Below are 19,367 nucleotides of genomic sequence, written 5' to 3' on the forward strand. Positions count from 1 at the left end.
GGTGGTTGGGACGCTCGCCTCGCAACTTGTAGTTGTGCCGCGGGATCGAAACCCGTCGACTAGCATGCTCGACCTTTCGGTCTAAGGGGCGTTATAATGTGACAGTCAATCCCACTATTCGTTGGTAAAGAGTAGCCAAAGAGTTGGCGGTGAGTAGTGTTGACTAGCTACCTTTCTTCTATCGCTTCAAAGACTAGGAACGGTTCCTAGAGTATCGTTGCTTGAAGTTCAACAAACAAACTTAGATCGCTTTCAGCATCACCTTCAGGTATTTTAAGGAACTAATGTAGACATATATACAAGGCTTAGAAATACAACATATCATTAGAGAACGCGAGTAGGTCGCTGACGTGTTATACTTTAACCATCATTATCTATTTGAAATGATTAGGTATTCGAAGGATGAATCCTTATCGTGAATAACGACATCACAGTTTCTGACAGGAATCATGTGATAATGAGAGTGTTGTGTTGGAGAATTAAAACTGCCGTGATATCACAGTCACGAGAATAATAAAAACTGTTTTTTACCGATAGACACGTGATTTGTGGTGTAATGGGGCAAAAGTACACGAATAATCACGTTTAACGTTTAGTTCAAATGTTTTGATATGTATACATTCATTACTTCTGAAACTGGGAGTTCTATCATGTCCTAAATATTGATGTAAAAATACCAATTTTTATCTCAATGGATTCGCAAAACTCCACGAATCCTTACTAGACATTACTCCTGCTAAGACGTATTATTTGTTTTGTTGTTAAGCTGAAAGCTTGATTGGAAGATGTCAGATATCAAGGTAATGTTGCTTGTTTTGTTGTTAAGCTAAAAGCTTGATTGGAAGATGTCAGATATCAAGGTAATGTTGCTTGTTTTGTTGTTAAGCTAAAAGCTTGATTGGAAGATGTCAGATATCAAGGTAATGTTGCTTGTTTTGTTGTTAAGCACAGAGTTACACAATAAAGCTATCAATGCTATTCCATCCGCGGGTATCGAAACCAGATTATTAGCGTTAGAAGCGGTTAGACCTACCACTGAGCCACCAGGGTGAGGGGTGAAGGCTTGAATGATGTTTTAGACATAAAACTACTGGTTAACTCATGTTTTAAATACAAAGCTACTGGTTAACACATGAGAGAATCATCAAAAAGAAGCACCATAAAAGTATCGTGTATACTAATAGTATATCTTGGATAAATATTTTAACTGTATAGTGCAGATATGATATACGGAAATATGCTAGCGCAGAGAAGGTTTATATAAATTGAAAACTAGACATCATTCTGAGATATGCTCGTAAAATAGACTCTATATACATATAGTCAAGTAATGTTGAACTTAAACTCAAATATCTGTAGAATGTCATAGGGATCAAGTCTTCGACTGAAAAACATACGATGCACTTGAATGGGAAGGAGAGTTCAGCTTAATTACACTTTTTATACTTCACAGGTAGTGAGGATCCATCATTAACACAATATTTTGTGCTTGACAGGTAGTGAGGATCCATCATAAACATAATATTTTGTGCTTGACAGGTAGTGAGGATCCATCATAAACATAATATTTTGCACTTCACAGATAGTGAGGATCCAACATAAACACAATATTTTGTGCTTGACAGGTAGTGAGGATCCATCATAAACACAATATTTTGTGCTTGACAGGTAATGAGGATCCAAGATAAACACAATATTTTGTACTTCACAGGTAGTGAGGATCCATCATAAACACAATATTTTGTGCTTGACAGGTAGTGAGGATCCATCATAAACACAATATTTTATGCTTGACAGGTAATGAAGATCCAAGATAAACACAATATTTAGTACTTCAAGGGGAAGAGCGTACAGCTTAATTACAGTTTTTGTAATTCCCAGGTAATGAGGATACAACATAAGCAGAATTTTTGCACTTCACGGGGAAGAATAATTAAATTTAAACAGAAATTTTTGAATTGGTTTGTAACGAGTGTTTAATTTAAATACAAATTTATAATCCAAGTTTTAATTAGTCATTGTTCAGATATTAGGCTTAACTCTAAAGTCAAGATCTATTCCTATCCTTGTCCCTTTTTAATGATACCTTCAATAGGTCTTTTGTTTAAATGTTAAATTTCATCTGTCACTTGATGTCGGAATAAAATCAGAATTGAGTACATTTGTTTGTCTTTGATGCAAATTTCTGTGCTAAAAGATGAAAGCTAAATACAAAATGCAAACAGAAAGAATACAACAGTTTGTTTGTTTTGAATTTCGCGCAAAGCTACACGAGGGTTATCTGCGCTAGCCGTCCCTAATTTAGCAGTGAAAGACTAGAGGGAAGGCAGCTAGTCATCACCACCCACCGCCAACTCTTGGGCTACACTTTTACCAACGAATAATCACATTATAACACCTCCACGGCTGAAAGGGCGAGCATATACCTTTGTAAAACATGCTTATTACTTATTCTTGTATCTTATGAATAAGGAATTATACTTGGATCTGTCTGTCTTATTAAGTTTTTTTATCCTTCAATAACTTTTACGTAGTGTGAAAAATTCAAAAGGAGTTCACTAACCAAGATGTATGTGTAGAACCGATTACCGAGTTATTAATCCTTGAGTTTATCTATTCTTGTGTCAGATACTGGCGAAACGTGATCTGTACACATTAGAACTAATGATATGTTTACTAAAAGCGACCGAGCTTAAAGAAATATATCAAGTACATCAAGTTTTTTTTTTATTAAGCCTTACAAAAGTACAATATAAATATTTATAATTTCAGTTCACTGAATTATGCACATAGCTAAGTTCAATTCAACATTTATATGAGATCTTGGTTCAAGGTGTTTTTTTTTTATACACACGCAACGTAAAAAAACAAAAAACAACAACAAAAAGAGGTAGCAGTAACTATTTTTTTTTCTATCAAATAATTGTACTGGGAAAATGTTTACAAAAGAGTACAGGAGTATTTGAGCCAATATTGCTAAAGTATAAACATAACTGTACATTGTTTTCAAAGTAGACAAACTGTTTCTAATAAACTTTAGGCTTAAAACGTTCTTACTTTGAATCTCTAAGTTATTATAAAAACAACATTAATATGGTATTTTTCACACTATAACTCAACTAAATATATTATCCTATGAAACCTCAAGTACTCCAAGGGTATCTTGTGTATACACAAAGTTTCTTTGGCGCGGATCATTTCTTTACTATTTGCACTCCCCCAAGATATTTTTTGCGCGTGCTCTTTAATTAATCGCCCAACCTTCGCTGCTATTTACAGGACTGTGACACAAATGTCACTTCAAAACACTTTAACATATTGGGGAATGCGGATAGTAAAGAAATGCTCCGCACCAAAGAAAATTTGTGGATACACAAGATGCCTCCTGAATTAAATGTTAATCAAACAGCGCCACCTTTGCTTTTAAAACTTCAAGAGTAATGATAATCTTGTTGTGTTTCATAGCACAAATATATATATATATATATATATATATTGTAATAATCAATGATACAACTCCAGAACTTTGAAATTTTTAGTTAAAGAGCAACAACAAAACACTAACTTTCAAAAGCAGGTGTTATTCCATGGATTAATGTCGTGATTTAAATATCAAGTTATTTTAGTTTTATAAATAATATTATTTATGTGATGAACAAATTGTTATTATAATTTTCTTAATTATTCGTACACACAATTTAACGTAAATAAGACTTTATTTTTTTAAAATTGGAGTCCAGATTTAAGAATAAACATTAGAAAAGACACGAGCAAGATGAGACAGAAATGTAATAATGAACTGGATTTTTTCCTCCAACAATAGATTATGTTCATTACATTTCTCACATTAGTATTAGGCTTATTAAACTTTCAACAATGCATTCTTTATTGGGTTCCTTAGGGTTTTTAAAGAAGAAGAGTGTATAAACCACACTAAATCCGTGTTGCTGTAAGAAATGGCTTACATAAATTGTACTCCGACCACAACTGTGTTAGTTGTTTTCCAGCCGACTTGATGAGTTCTGTGTTGAGCGAAACGCGTCATAGGCAATGGATATTGCAGACATAGTGTGTTTGAAATAATATTATATATTCTTCTTCTTCTTGAAAAACTCTGAGACTGAATAAGGCGTGAAGTATTAAAAATATAACAAGCCTAATACTAATGTCTCAGGACAAATATAATTAATTACAGTCTTGCTTCACAAGCTAAGAAAACACGTTCACGCCATCACGATAGATAAAATTATATTTATATACAAACTACATTTCTGCAGGTTCTTGTTATCAATTGAACGTTTCCGCTAAAAATATTCTTTTGGGGAGATTTAAAGAAAGTGAATGTATTTTTTGATCATGGTATTAAAATGCCAAATTGTATTTGATTTTCTGTTGTGAGTAACGCACAACTATTTAAATATCAGTGTGTTTATCGTTACTTTAAACCTTCATGATATATTGTGATAACAATCACACGTTAACTGTAATTTTATAAAACGCTTAAGTAAAGGACAACTTATCTACAAATAAAATATTCTAAGATATCCAGACGAAAAAAGAAAACAAAAGCAGATCTTATAATTGTTTATATTTTACCCAAAAATGATGACAGAGAGTACTTTTGATATTTTTTATATCATTTTATCAAATCAATTCTATGATAAAATTCATTAAAATGGTTTTGGTGATGTTTTTTTTATTTATATATTTTGTAATTCGAGCATCAAAAAATATAGAAGCTTATTAGAGAAAAAGGTGTCCATGATAAAAAATAAACTTTATTAATACAGAGTGACGTCACAGAGTGACGTATTTAGTTTTATAATATGCAAAACATCTCTCTTCATAATATTTAGATGGAATAAAATTATTCATAATATACAAACTAAGTTATTATTAAACAAAATAATTAAATACACGCGTATACAAAAAGCAACAACAGTTTGAATTGATCGCGTATCTAAAGCGGACACACACTCTGTATTTAGTCCTAACAAAAAGCAACAACAGTTTGAATTGATCGCGTATCTAAAGCGAACACGCACACACTGTATTTAGTCCTAACAAAAAGCAACAACAGTTTGAACTGATCGCGTATCTAAATCGAACACGCACACACTGTATTTAGTCCTAACAAAAATCAACAACAGTTTGAATTGATCGCGTATCTAAAGCGAACACACACACACTGTATTTAGTCCTAACAAAAAGCAACAACAGTTTGAATTGATCGCGTATCTAAATCGAACAGGCACACTCTTTATTTAGTCCTAACAAAAAGCAACAACAGTTTGAATTGATCGCGTATCTAAAGCTGACACACACTCTGTATTTAGTCCTAACGAACCATATAAAACAAATCATTATCTTAGGTTTCTTTGACCAAATAATCTATGAACGTCACCGTTGGAAACAAAGATAACATGATTGTTAATTACTACTTAAAATCATAAGATGGAAAAAAATGGGCAAACATTAGAAATATCGGAGACACAAATGTTTTTATTTTAAGTCCATTATTTTTATCAATTGAACTTGAAATGAGCTTCAAAAGACACGTAGCATGTGTGTAATTTTTAATGATTGATTTCATGATTTTATTTAAACTAATTTACTTCCCGTGACATACAAAAAAAAAAAAGATTAAACGTGCAATAATTGTCTACGTTTCTAAAACTTCGTTAATAAAGTAAAATTATATTACTATCGTCACTGCTTTAACAATTACATACACTTTAGATTAGTTTAGTTTCCGATTAGCGTAATAAACGTGTTTTAATTGTATAAATATTTCAATTTACCGGTGGTTTAATATAGAGCTACAGGTTTTACGTAAAGGTGTTTACGTGTTTTTCTCATTTACTTTTTATTTACGACCAAATAATGCAGTTTGGAGTAAAATATTTTTCGGTGAACACATAAATATATATATATATATATATATATATACAAGAAAAAATAATTACTAACTAATATTCTAATTCAAGCGTCAGCCAGAACTGCTTTCACTTCACGTAACATGTTGCTTTTTAATGGCACTTGAAAACAAAGGAATATGGATCAACCCGAAAACCTGGACCATCAAGAAAGAGACTTGTGATAAGTCGTACCCAATCCATGGTAAGTAAAGTGCAGATTTTACATAGGTGAGAATCAATGAAAACAAAGATTAGTGGCAAAAGTCCACAAGTTAGTGTTTTATTTGTACTTCATTTTCAGGCGTAATAAGATTAATTTAAAGATTGCAAACAAACGTCCGACATTCTCTCAAAAGAGCAACAAATTATTATTGAGAAAATAAAATATCACGAGAACTCCAAATTCATAAATACAATATATATAGGAACAAAATTAATAAATATAAACATAACAAAATTATTTTAAGTCTGATTCTCTTCGCAAGTTTCTTTACTGCATACAAAGATAGGCGGATTAATAATATTAAGATCCGCTGTGTTCTATATATTATAGAATTTGTTTCAAGTTACAAACCATAAGGAAGTTATTGTAAGTTGTCGTCACAGAGAAAAACGGTACATGACCTTTATCATAAATCATTTAAAGTGACAAGAATTAGGACCTTAAATCTTTAGATAAATACCAAGAGCCAAACTTTCTTTTCTTTTATTAAGAAAAACAATTAGACTGTTCAGCACAAAACTGTAATAATTATGGTTCAGACGACAGTTCCTGTTCCGCTTGGTGGAGTGATCTCAACTCCAATATTTCCAGGAATATTAAGTCGAAGAGTTCTGGAGCTTGAGTCGACAGATGGCGTCTCAAGAATTGTTTGCGGTTCTTTAGCTAATATTCGTTCTCCTAGCGGTCGTCGAATGCGACGGGAGGGTGTTCTCGCTTTCATAGTTCCCCCTAAATTCATGAAGATCTTCTTGCTAAAAATTGGACTAGGTCGAATCACAAATCTAGGAATAGATTATCATCGGCAATTATGTTTATTGTTTGGTAAGTATATTTTACTTACAGCGACCTCTAGTGTTCTAATTACATTTTGTTTTCTACACAAATAATATATGTCAACTGCGAATTTAAATTTCAGAATGGCTTTTTTTTTCAAAGTAATATTTTCATAAACTTTAAGAGTTTTCAAATTAATAATAATAATATCGGAACTATTTGAGAAACAGGAGAATAAAATCACAAAACAATTTATATAAAATACAATATAACAGTATTTCAAACAATGATATTTAGTATTATTAAATAAAATTAAACAATACAATTTCGATTCATCAAATGACAATTCATACTTGAAACAAAACACTAGTTCCTGAAATTTGATGTATTTTTTTCTCTTTTAGAAGCCCCCCCCCCCAGTGGCACAGCGGTATGTCCGCGGACTTACAACGCTAGAATCCGGGTTTCGATACCCGTGGTGGGCAGAGCACAGATAGCCCATTGTGTAGCTTTGTGCTTAATTACAAAACAAACAAACTCTTTTAGTTAAATACAGTGATTTGTTCAGCGAGATGGCCTGGGGCAAGCCCCCCTCACTGGTTAGTTCCCCCCCTATCCAAAATATCAGTATCTAATCTTTTAAGATTGTTAAATTGCCCCTACATGGTGACTCCCACTTATACTTCTATGAAGTGTTAATTTTGGGGGCTGTCTAGATAATCATACGGTGTAACTTAAACTGAAAGAAATATCTCCAATCAGATGGGACCTGGGGGGGGGAGGGTAATGGTAACTTGAAACAGACCGCTGGAGGTACAATTGTTTCTTTCTGATATTTACAAAGAATAAAAAAAAAATTATATAATTAAACTTGACCCCACTCTACTCCCTCCCCCCCCCCAATTAATTATTGTCCTTATTCTGCTCCTCAATAACTCTTTGACCCCTTCTGCCTTAACCCTAAAAATGTCACTACGTAAATGTACAGTTGAAGTTCCTCTAAAATCTTCCATTTTTTTTAACGACATTTATACTTATAATATGTACAGCAGTTATACGTACCATATAACAACATATCTAAAATATATAAATTTGTACTAAGGATACTCAGGCTTACATTACGTCACCTTCTTGAAGATCCTGATCACAATTTGGGTTAATAATCACGTACGATAAACTGTTTCTCTTTTCTGATACATCATCTGCACCCAGAAAACAACAAATATATTTATTAAACCTTTCGGACTAAATAGGGTGACATAATCTACTACGGGAAAATTCACCAAATGTAAAAAAAATAAAAAAATATTGGTTTCCAAAAGCAAAATCCCAAGAAGCAAAAAAAAGCATAGGCTTTACTTATTATTAAGGACTCTTTGCTTGAAATATGCAGCAAAGAGTAATTAAAGTAAATTGAACGTCAAATCAATTGATATAAACTACATTATACCGTCAGCGCCATCTAGATCATGAATACAATTACATCAAAAAAAAATATTTATTTTGAATAAAGATTTTGGTGCAGGTGTGGGAGATATAATATATATGTCACTATCTGCTTTTAACACCTCACTCCTGATGATTGCGGTCTAGGGTGTTGTCGAAACTCGTAGTCTTTTAAAGTTGTGTCCTGTTTTGAATAAATCTAATTTTACTGTGATTGTGTTTAATAATTTAACAGAAATCAAGTTGAAATACATAAATAGAATTAGACCTTAAAAATAATTGTTATAACGAAGCTATATTAATTATTAATTCCTACATATCTAAAGAGTATAAATACGAGAGATCAAATAATATTCATTCTCGTATATCTAGACATTGGTTTTCCTTAACTGTCGGCCATTTGATCTGTGTCACCAGATCATTCAGAAGTAATAAAAATAGTGTAAGTTCGCTGATGCTTAGCTGTATCCAAAACCGTGACTCTCTAATGGGACAGCGGTAAGTCTGCGGACGTATAACTCTATAAATCGGGTTTTGATACCCTTGGTGTGCGCAGCACAAAATGCTCATTTTGTAGATTTGTGCAAACAAACAAACAAAAACCGCGTGGTTAACATTTCTAAGGGCTGGTCGGGCCCCATAGTTGTTCCGTGATTCGCGTTATTACAAAAGAAAAAAATGGGATCTTTACTTTGGGGTCATGGGTGCATTTTAAGGTGACCGTAAAATCATGTTATTCGGTCTGACAAAAGTAGCTAAAAATTTAGTGGTGGGGGGTGTTAACTAGCTGCATTCCCTCTAGCCTAGATTTGGCACGGCCCCCTGGTTATGGTGTTTGACTCGCAAACTGCAGGTCGTGAGATCAAAACCAGTCACTGAACATGCTTGGGGGCATTATAATGTGACAGTCAATCCCACTATCCGTTGGTAAAGAGCAGCCCATTAGTTGGCTGTGGGTGGTTGACTATTTGCCTTCCCTCTAGTCTATTACTTTAAAATTAAGAACGGTTAACACAGACAGCCATTGTGTAGCTTTGCGCGAAATCTAACAGATATTTCTACAACTAAGGTTGAAATTTTGTTTAAAGACGAAAAACATCAGATTTTAAAAGAACGGCAATCAATAGGTCCAATCAATAGGTTAACTATTTTGTAATTCATTTTGCATTTTTCAACTTACTTCATTATTAAGTAAGCCTTTTTAGTAAATGTCAAAGATTTAAAAAAAATAGTCTTAAATTATAACTAAGTACATTTTATTAGTAAAACACATATAACTATATTAATTATAAATAAATTCCTTGCTTTACAAAAGCTTTTACAGACTCCCACAGACGTTTCGCCTTTACAGATCCATGTGTTTATACAGTTTGTAAGTCAATATAAGTCAATCGAAATTACTTCTGTATATAATATATATATATCAGTATCGTTAACCTGTAAGGTTTAACCAAGTTAAAAGATTTTATGGTTAACTCAGGTTTTCAAATTAAATCAAGTAACTGAGTTTTGGGACTAACATGGTTTTACTTCGGTACTTGGGTTTTTTTTTCTTGTTCACCACATAACAAGCTATAGGTGTTCTAATAGCAACCATCAACACACCCTAATGACTTAAGACGCCATCTTGTCTTACACCACTTCCATACACACATCATAAAATGATAACAACTATACATATGCTGTCATAACGTCATAAAAGTCTGATAACATTTATTCAAGTATTATTCCGCTACTTTAAGAGGGGGTGGTGTTACTTGTAGTGTTTGCATACTATCAAACAGTGTTGAGACGTGTATTTGTTCTTCACATGTGTGTGTGTGTGTGTGTGTGTGTGTGTGTGTGTCTGTGTGTAATCGTGCACTTGTTGTTCAAGATGTCAAATAAGCTCGCTCATCAGAAGCTCAACTCTTAAGTCGATAAAGGTTATCCTCGAGCAGACCTCTTTTACTCAGATGACGTTTTTGTCCTACGTGAATAAAATCATATTCAATCAGCGTCAAGCAGATGGCGCTGTTTATGCTTCACACACACACAAGTCCTATAAGTCCTTATGCTTGTATGACCGAAACTTCTGTAAGATTTTAATAGCCGCCTTGTCACACATACACACACGACAACAAAACAAAATACACGATATTACTGTCGTCAATCGTACCATAATCCTTTGTTGGTAGTCCTAAATTCTGCATCCTGGTTCGAACCATATTTGAGATTTCCTGACGTTGAATTTCCGCGTTAATGGCCGCCATGTCCCCATCGCCCGCTAACTCCAGAGCCACCTAGAAAGTAATAAAAATTGTGACTTCTAATGTAACTTAAATCAAAACTGTGCACGAGCCATATAAAATCGTAGTGTTGGTTGACTCAAATGTATCGTTTACGAAGAAATTCTGAGATCGTCCCGAATTCCTTACAAGGAATCACTTTATGAAGTTCTATGATTTTTGGTTCAAATTAAATTGAAGTGATAAACCAAGATTAACACCTAATCTTAGTGAAATGATCACCATTTAAAAAGTTATTAAACGAAATCACGAATTCATTTCTGTAGATACATGAACGTTTGGGTAAAAGTTTAGGTTTTGGAAATATTACGAATGTTTTTTTTTCAATATTCGTTCTTGGTCAATATACCGGACAAACATGGTACGTCAATAGATCAAATGTTGATAATTAATAGAAGATTCTATTACTAATAGAAAAATAAAGTAAGGCGAGACTTTAAACATTTTTTACCTCCACGGATAATTTCCTATTTTTTTTTTCTTTTAATTGAATAAAATTCACTCTACGTTTCCGAGAGAAAATAAAAAAAGAAACATACAGATCTGCAATCCAACGATTTGGAGCTCACTGTACGGTATATTCCAATGGGAATTTCACAAGAAGTGGAGCACAATTTCTGGTAAAGTCGACCATACGTTCGAATCCAGAGGTCTTCTTCTGTGATCCATATCTGTTTTTATTAAAGTAGTAAGTGTCACGTGCTTGGCTCAGGATAAATGTTCTGGGTTCAGAGCACATTTTTACAAATGTAAGATCAACGGTACAATTAGTTATTGTTTTTTGAAGTTATAACAAAGTATCATATCGGTTTAATGTATTATGTTATCAAATATAGCTTGGAAAGTTCATTCCAAAATGCTATATACATATATAAGCTCCAATAAATATCTTACTTGAAAAAAATAAGAAACGAGAAACGCGCAGTATCAAAATATTTAGAACTAAAAATTTTATTAAACGTATTTTTCTCTTTGAAATGTCGAGGGCATTTCGATATCTTATTCACCAAATACAGTACTAAGGAAAATGCTTCTATCTCAACTGTAATCTTTTATAGAGAAAAACAAAGCGCAGAATCTAGACTTTTCTAAATATGAAAAGCAAAAACTTACACAGGAAAGAAAGCCAGAGCCAGGGGAATGGTCAATCCCCAAAAGTAAACGTACCAAAGTGATCATGTAGTCCTTCACGAAGGCCTAAAAAGATTTCAAATACAAATTTTAAGAAACAAAGGGATCCAAGCTTAATTCAATGTTATCATGTAGCTCTTCATGAAGGCCTAAAAACAAGTTCGAATACAAATTTTAAGAAACAAAGGAATTCAAGCTTAATTCAAAGTGATCAAAAAGCTCTCCATGAAGGCCTAAAAATGAGTTCAAATACAAATTTTAAGAAACAAAGGGATTCAAGCGTAATTCAAATGAATCACGTAATCGTTCATGAAGGTCAAAAACCGAGTTCAAATACAGATTTTAAGACTCAGGGATTCAAGCTTAATTCAAAGTGATCAAGTAGGCCTAAAAATGAGTTCAAATACAAATTTTAAGAAACATTGAGATTCAAGATTATATCAAGCATCTCCATTTTATCATACAAAACTTAAATAATTCTAAGTATTTTCTATCTAGGTGTCTCCCACGCCGAAAGACATAACTAGTTATTCAAAGGTCCCTTGAGATGCAAATAATTCAAAAACGGAGAAATTATTGTTAGTGGTATGACGTTAGGCGCTGTTGGCCAACCCTACAAGTACTACCATCGAGGTCATTCAAGGTCGCCCGGCATGGCCAGGTGGTTAGGGCGCTCGATTCGCAAACTGAGGGTTGCAGGTTGGAATCCCCGTCCCACCAAACATGCTCGCCCTTTCAGCCGAGGGTGTAAAAGAGTGGCCCATGAGTTGGCGGAGGGTGGTGATGACGAATTTTACTATGTGGGCCGCCAGTGACGGTTGTTTTCATTAGGTGACGTTTAGGAGTGTCGCTATTTTTCAAAACCAACAGTAGACAGTCCTTTTTTGTTATTTTTTAGGTATTGGTAGCTCGATATACCACCTAATACAAAATATGCTGTACTTGGAGTAATTTTTCGCCTGTTTTTTTTGCTTGTAACTATTGTTATTGCTGAAGAAGTTTCATTCTAAAATTTAACTTCAAGACTCAAAATTAGAATTATGAGAGCCCGCGAGTGAAGATAAGGAAGATTGTAATAATATGTCAACTACGCCATACCTGCTATATCCAGTGCTGACGAGGCATTTCGCACATTACTAGTGCTCATGCTTACCTGTTGAAGAATACTGTTCCACGTAGTGGTACCTAAAACATTAGAATCAACAACAGAATGTTTCCCTGACAAAGCAGACTGTTCCACGTAGTGGTACCTAAAATATTTGAATCAACAACACTATGTTTACCTGATAAAGAATACTGTCCCGCGTAGCGGTACCTAAAACATTAGAATCAACAACAGTATGTTTACCTGATAAAGAAGTCTGTTCCACGTAGTGGTACCTAAAACATTAGAATCAACAACAGAATGTTTCCCTGATAAAGCAGGGTGTTCCACGTAGTGGTATCTAAAACATTAGAATCAACAACAGTATGTTTACCTGATAAAGAAGTCTGTTCCACGTAGTGGTACCTAAAACATTAGAATCAACAACAGAATGTTTCCCTGACAAAGCATGACTCTCAACGTATTGGTACCAAAAACATTCCAGTTAAAAATATATATTTTTACCTGATAAAACACGGTATAGCATAGTGGCACTAGAAACATTCCCAACAACAATAGGATATTTACTTGATAAAGTATGGTGTCCAACATAGTGGCACTAGAAACATTCCCAACAACAATAGGATATTTACTTGATAAAGTATGGTGTCCAGCATACTGGCACTAGAAACATTCCCAACAACAACAGGATATTTACTTGATAAAGTATGGTGTCCAACATAGTGGCACTACAAACATTCCCAACAACAATAGGATATTTACCTGATAAAGCATGGTGTCCAACATACTGGCACTAAACACATTCCCAGCAGCAAATGGCAAGCGAAACATATAGGAGATATGAGATCCCTTTTCTCTTTCTCTCTAAACGAAGAACCATTGAAGTATTATAAAACAAGCCAAACAACAATTTACTATATTTCTCCTGTTTCACAACAATTTACTCCGGGGTTCAATTCCCCGCGGTAGACACAGCAGAAACTCAACGTGGCTTTGCTCAAAGACAAACAAACAAACAGTTACCTAAGAACACATTCACTCATTTATATATTACCTTTTATACCAGTTTCTAAAGTTATTTGTTAATCAAGCGCATATGTTAACTAGCAAGTATGAAAAAGCTGTTTTAAAAATGAATTTTTAACAAATATTATAAACCATATTATCTGTGTATCTATAATAATAAAAGGGCGTGTCTGTTAGTCTGTATTTCTGTGTGTGACCGCCTTAGCTCCAAGAGGAAAGAACCTAGAAACCTGAAATTTTGCATACATACTAAGTGGCCCCTGAGGGTGTGCACCTGGGTATTACTTATCTCATCCACATGCATGCGCATCTTTTTAACGAGGAAAGCTAACGAAAAACCACACAGAAAAGAAGTGGTTCCTTATATAACAACTTCTAATATATAGAAAAGCCAGTGCGTTTTGGTAACAATGCATTCCAACAATGGCTTTTATGTCATGATGCTTAGCAACAAAAGTATATAGGTTGTAGTTTTAGGCTAAAATGGGATCATAATACACACACACACACTATGAACCTAATAACCCGAGCGAAGCCGGGTACTTTCACTAGTATTTAAATATAAGCGTTCATGCACAGCCAAATTGGAATGTTGTTACATAAACAAGTTCTGCATGAATGTGATGTACAGGTAAACACACTATTTTAATTAGAAATAAATTACGTAAATTACGTCACCGTGCTTGCTCGCAAGTATAATTGAAACGTGTCTTTAAGCCGGGGGTGTAGATTACAAGAACGTTTCAGATTTACATATTGAATACCTATAGTTAAAACTCCAAATATGGTATATGAATATAAATATTCTAAATGTTCTTTAGGTTATATTGGATCCACCCACCACCAGGGGTTAACAGTTTGTATGTAGATTTAGAAACCTACGTCATTATCGTGCATTAATAGTCATGCGCTGAATGAATGTAACAAACCTATAAATAGAGGGCAGTTTTAAAATTCTCTCGTAGGTAAATATCGAGCATGTTGATCAATAGACGTCAACCTAGTTGAAATGAGCAGAATATTTCAGTTCGTTTAATTTGAATTCTATTAGCGTTTATGTTAATATACGTATTTAAAATTCCCACACAGGCACTGTCATATAAAGCTGGATGTCTCCAATGTATACTCTCTTTAGAAACAAATACATGTCTATAGTTTGATGATTATTTTATAAATGTTCTAGATTTTCTTTGTTCTAAGTTAACTTGTAAAATAGTATTGTTCATACTTTTCATCGAAATATTTGTTTCAGCTGTACTGGAATTTTCAGACTAATTTTTAAAAAAGTTCAATTTAAGTTCCTGAAAAAAATCACACTTTCACAATAATTAACTCGCTTTTTTTAAAATCTTTTATGGAATAAGAATTAAAGAATATAGTTACTGTAATAAATGAAATAATCCTATATTTAATTTCTTCTATATCCTACCTTTTCTGTCCTTGACAGATGAAGAGCATACGTATCGTGTGCTCGGAACTGCATAAATCTCATGTTGCTCGACTGGCTTAACTCGGTAATAACCCTTACGCTGGGAAACAACCTGTAATTTAATGAAAATAAAGAATGTTCTCTTAATGTTATTTATAGTGTCAATAATATGCTATAATTAGTAAACAGTGCACTCAGCAATTATGATGACAGTAACATAGAGAAAAACTTGTCGTTTTACTGGTCTGAGATATAGAAGACCCGATCTTTTACTGACCTGAAGATACAGAAGACCCGTTCTTTTACTGAACTGAACTTAAGGAAGACCCGATCTTTTACTGACCTGAACGTGCAGAAGATCTGTTTATTTTCCTCACCTGAACATAGTCTGTACTGCCACAATGGTATTACAGTCGGCTAAGTGATCTTCTTCAACTGAGTTACTGCTTTCTTTATTGACCACTATAGCACTATCCGCCAGGTTAATTCCTGCCCTTAAGAGGTCGTCCAGACTTTAAAACATTAATAATAAATACTATTGTAGTATACTCTTGTATGTTCCATACAATATTAACAAAGAATAATACTGTATTATATCATGGTGTGTTCCATATAATACTAACAAAGAATAATACTGTATTATATAATGGTGTGTTCCTTACAATACTAACAAAGAATAATACTGTATTATATCATGGTGTGTTCCATATAATACTAACAAAGAATGGTACTGTATTATATCATGGTGTGTTCCATATAATACTAACAAAGAATGGTACTGTATTATATCATGGTGTGTTCAATACAATATTAACAAAGAATAATACTATATTATATCATGGTGTGTTCCATACAATACTAACAAAGAATGGTACTGTATTATATCATGGTGTGTTCCATACAATACTAACAAAGAATGGTACTGTATTATATCATGGTGTGTTCCTTACAATACTAACAAAGAATGGTACTGTATTATATCATGGTGTGTTCCTTACAATACTAACAAAGAATGGTACTGTATTATATCATGGTGTGTTCCATACAATACTAACAAAGAATGGTACTGTATTATATCATGGTGTGTTCCTTACAATACTAACAAAGAATGGTACTGTATTATATCATGGCGTGTTTCATACAATATTAACAAAGAATGGTACTGTATTATATAATGGTGTGTTCCTTACAATATTAACAAAGAATGGTACTGTATTATATAATGGTGTGTTCCTTACAATATTAACAAAGAATGGTACTGTATTATATCATGGTGTGTTCCTTACAATACTAACAAAGAATGGTACTGTGTTATATCATGGTGTGTTCCATACAATACTAACAAAGAATGGTACTGTATTATATCATGGTGTGTTCCATACAATATTAATAAAAAATGATACTGTGTTACATTCTGGTGTATTCCACCTTCAAACACCCAAAAGTAGATTTCGTATACATGTATTATTTGTAGAAAAGGTTTTAATTTCATCTCTGGGACTGCACGTGGTCTAGTGCTTGGTTTTACTGAAAAATGAATCCGATAATTCATGGATCACTTTACTTTACCGCGAAAACGCACTCCGCACTTCAATCAGGCAATAGTAGATTACGAGTTGACAGTTGATACTGTTGCCTTCTCTCTAGTCTGTAAGTTTACAATTTTATTCGACTCTCCGTAAATAGTGCCTTTGTGTCCCTTACGCAAAACCTACGGCATCGGGACTAGAACCATGCATTTTCGAACTCGCAGAACGGTTATCTTACCATTAGGCTACATCTAGCTTTAAATAGGGAAAGCTTACTTGTCAATACAGCCCTGCATCCAGTACACTAAAGGAAACCAGGAAATGGCGTCGAGAAAAGCTGAGTCTGGCCTACAAAAAATCAAAGATATTTAATGTTGCACGTTTATTTAAAACAAGACGTTAATGTCAACCATTAAAACTTTTATCCGATAGATGGCGGAGCAGACCATTAACTTCTATATTTTATGCTCAAATCGTGATTGTCTACAGACGAAATAATATTCAAAAATGTAGATACAGCGTAATAGAGGATAAACAAGAACAATACTGTCATATAATGTAAATTATAAAAATAAATAAAATGTCAATCATTTGAAATGTTTTCTTTGTTTCATGTTCCCGTGCGAATTATTTCAAGGGTAGGTTTTATTTGTTATGCTACATTAAGTAATAGCTTACTTCTTTTCCAAAAGTAGGATAATTGGTTTAAGAAGTTGAGGGCTTCTAAAATGGGCCCGAAGTGGAACGATAAAATTATAGATGGCGCTGCTGGCAAAGTCTGCTGCTAGGATAATACACTGATTAGCCCAGTTGTACTCCTTAGCGTTACGAAAAGAACAGTGTTCACAAACCTATAATAATAATAATACGGAAAAAAGAAAAAAGTAATTATATATTTTATTTTCAATAAGATTTAAATTGTAAGTATCGGAGTTAGTAGTAAAAATAATATTCCAAATAAGACATGAAAGCCCAAACAAAAGGGTCGATGGTTTTCAATTAATAAAGTAGGCCTAATCAAAGGAAAATACGAAACTCTACGGAAATTTATAATTTGACAAGTTATAATTAGAATTGATTGAAAGTAGTAGTAAAATTATATTTCTCTTAAAAGGTTATACATTTAAATTGAAAACAAATACACTTATTTCTGTTTTATTCTATCTCTCAAAATTATAATTCACTAAATTCTGCTTTCTTTCGCTGAGATATTTAAAGTCATTTATCAAAGTCTCGAATAATTAACAAATATAATATCGGAAATATGGAGACCCTTATGCCTAAACAGTATATTTCGATTCATAACATTAGAAAGTGATCAAAGGGTTAACTTTAAAAGTTTCTTTTGGGCCAAACTTTTGTGCATATGTTCTTACTCCAATGACTTTAATATTATACAAAACTTTAAATGATAACTGCGTTTGCAGTCTCTAATATTATCGTTATTATTGAGACCTAAATAGGCTTACAGACATGTATTGAGACTAACGTGTTTGACGAGTACACATTTATATAGCGTTCTACATCTATATAAGCAAGGTTAGCCTCCATATACTGAGATACGTTATATTAGGACTATTTTGGCACTTCACCATGTCCGGTCATGCTCTAACTTACAACTGCGTATGTTGGCAATAGTCCTGCAGCGTAGTTTCCATGATATTTTGCGTCAAAAGTTGTTGTTAAATACCCTTTCCAAAGCGATACAATTTTTGGTAATATCATAGTGCCTACGAAACGTCAGTAAATGCCAAAATGTAGTTCGAAAACATACTGTTCTTCCCGACTTATATCAGTTGTGGTTGTCAAGTGTCTTGCTGACGTCCATTTCAAAATCATTTTAATATAATAAATTCTTTGAATATTAGGATAAACTAGGATTAATCGCACAAATACAAGGGTTCAGATATGATCAGTCTAAATATTAACGAGAAATTAAATAGTTGTTAGGCCTAAGATATGATCAGTTTGAATATCAGCGAGAAATGAATAGTAGTTAGGCTTAAGATATGATCAGTTTGAATATTTGTGAGAAATGAATAGTAGCTAGGCCTAACATTCGAAGTCTTATCGCTAAAGATGACTTACTTGTGCAAGCTGAAGGCAACAGATGGGTTTCTTCTGTTTCAACAAGTAACAAAATGTGGGGCTGACACCGATATAAGGGGTCACTGGAGGGAAACCCTTAATCATTCTAGATCGTCAGAAAAATACAATATCGTAAAAATTAAAGTTAAAATAAATCAATGATTTAGTTGAATCGAAATTAATTCGGAAGCATTGATAAATGTTATAGCAAGAAAATGTGATTGCAAAATATTGTTTGTTTAAAAATTAGTAAAAATTAAAACGACTACGAAATTAAATAACAGTTCACTTAGGACTAATAATAATATTAATTAAACAGGCCTCCAATAGTTTCATTGTTTTGAAATTTTTACATGTTCCACGGTAATTCCTGTACACTGAATCCGAAAATGATATCCATTTTTCTCCAT

The 19,367-nt window shown here is 33.3% G+C and overlaps 1 protein-coding gene across 1 annotated transcript; it reads right to left on the minus strand.

Annotated features, from left to right (window-relative positions):
- Positions 1-4,739: 4,739 nt before the first annotated feature.
- On the minus strand, positions 4,740-19,084 carry LOC106476040 (potassium channel subfamily T member 1-like). The gene is made up of 11 exons (XM_013936708.2): positions 18,958-19,084; positions 17,548-17,720; positions 17,146-17,217; positions 15,718-15,852; positions 15,341-15,452; positions 13,648-13,749; positions 11,763-11,846; positions 11,189-11,320; positions 10,520-10,643; positions 8,033-8,117; positions 4,740-6,923 (listed from the first exon to the last, which is right to left on the minus strand). The coding sequence occupies exons 1-11, from the start codon at positions 19,060-19,062 to the stop codon at positions 6,677-6,679; spliced, it is 1,371 nt and encodes a 456-aa protein (XP_013792162.1). The 5' UTR covers positions 19,063-19,084; the 3' UTR covers positions 4,740-6,676.
- Between the last annotated feature and the right edge of the window lie 283 nt (positions 19,085-19,367).

The sequence above is a fragment of the Limulus polyphemus genome, unplaced genomic scaffold, assembly GCF_000517525.1.
Source record: "Limulus polyphemus unplaced genomic scaffold, Limulus_polyphemus-2.1.2 Scaffold9682, whole genome shotgun sequence".
Taxonomy (NCBI): Eukaryota; Metazoa; Arthropoda; class Merostomata; order Xiphosura; family Limulidae; genus Limulus; species Limulus polyphemus.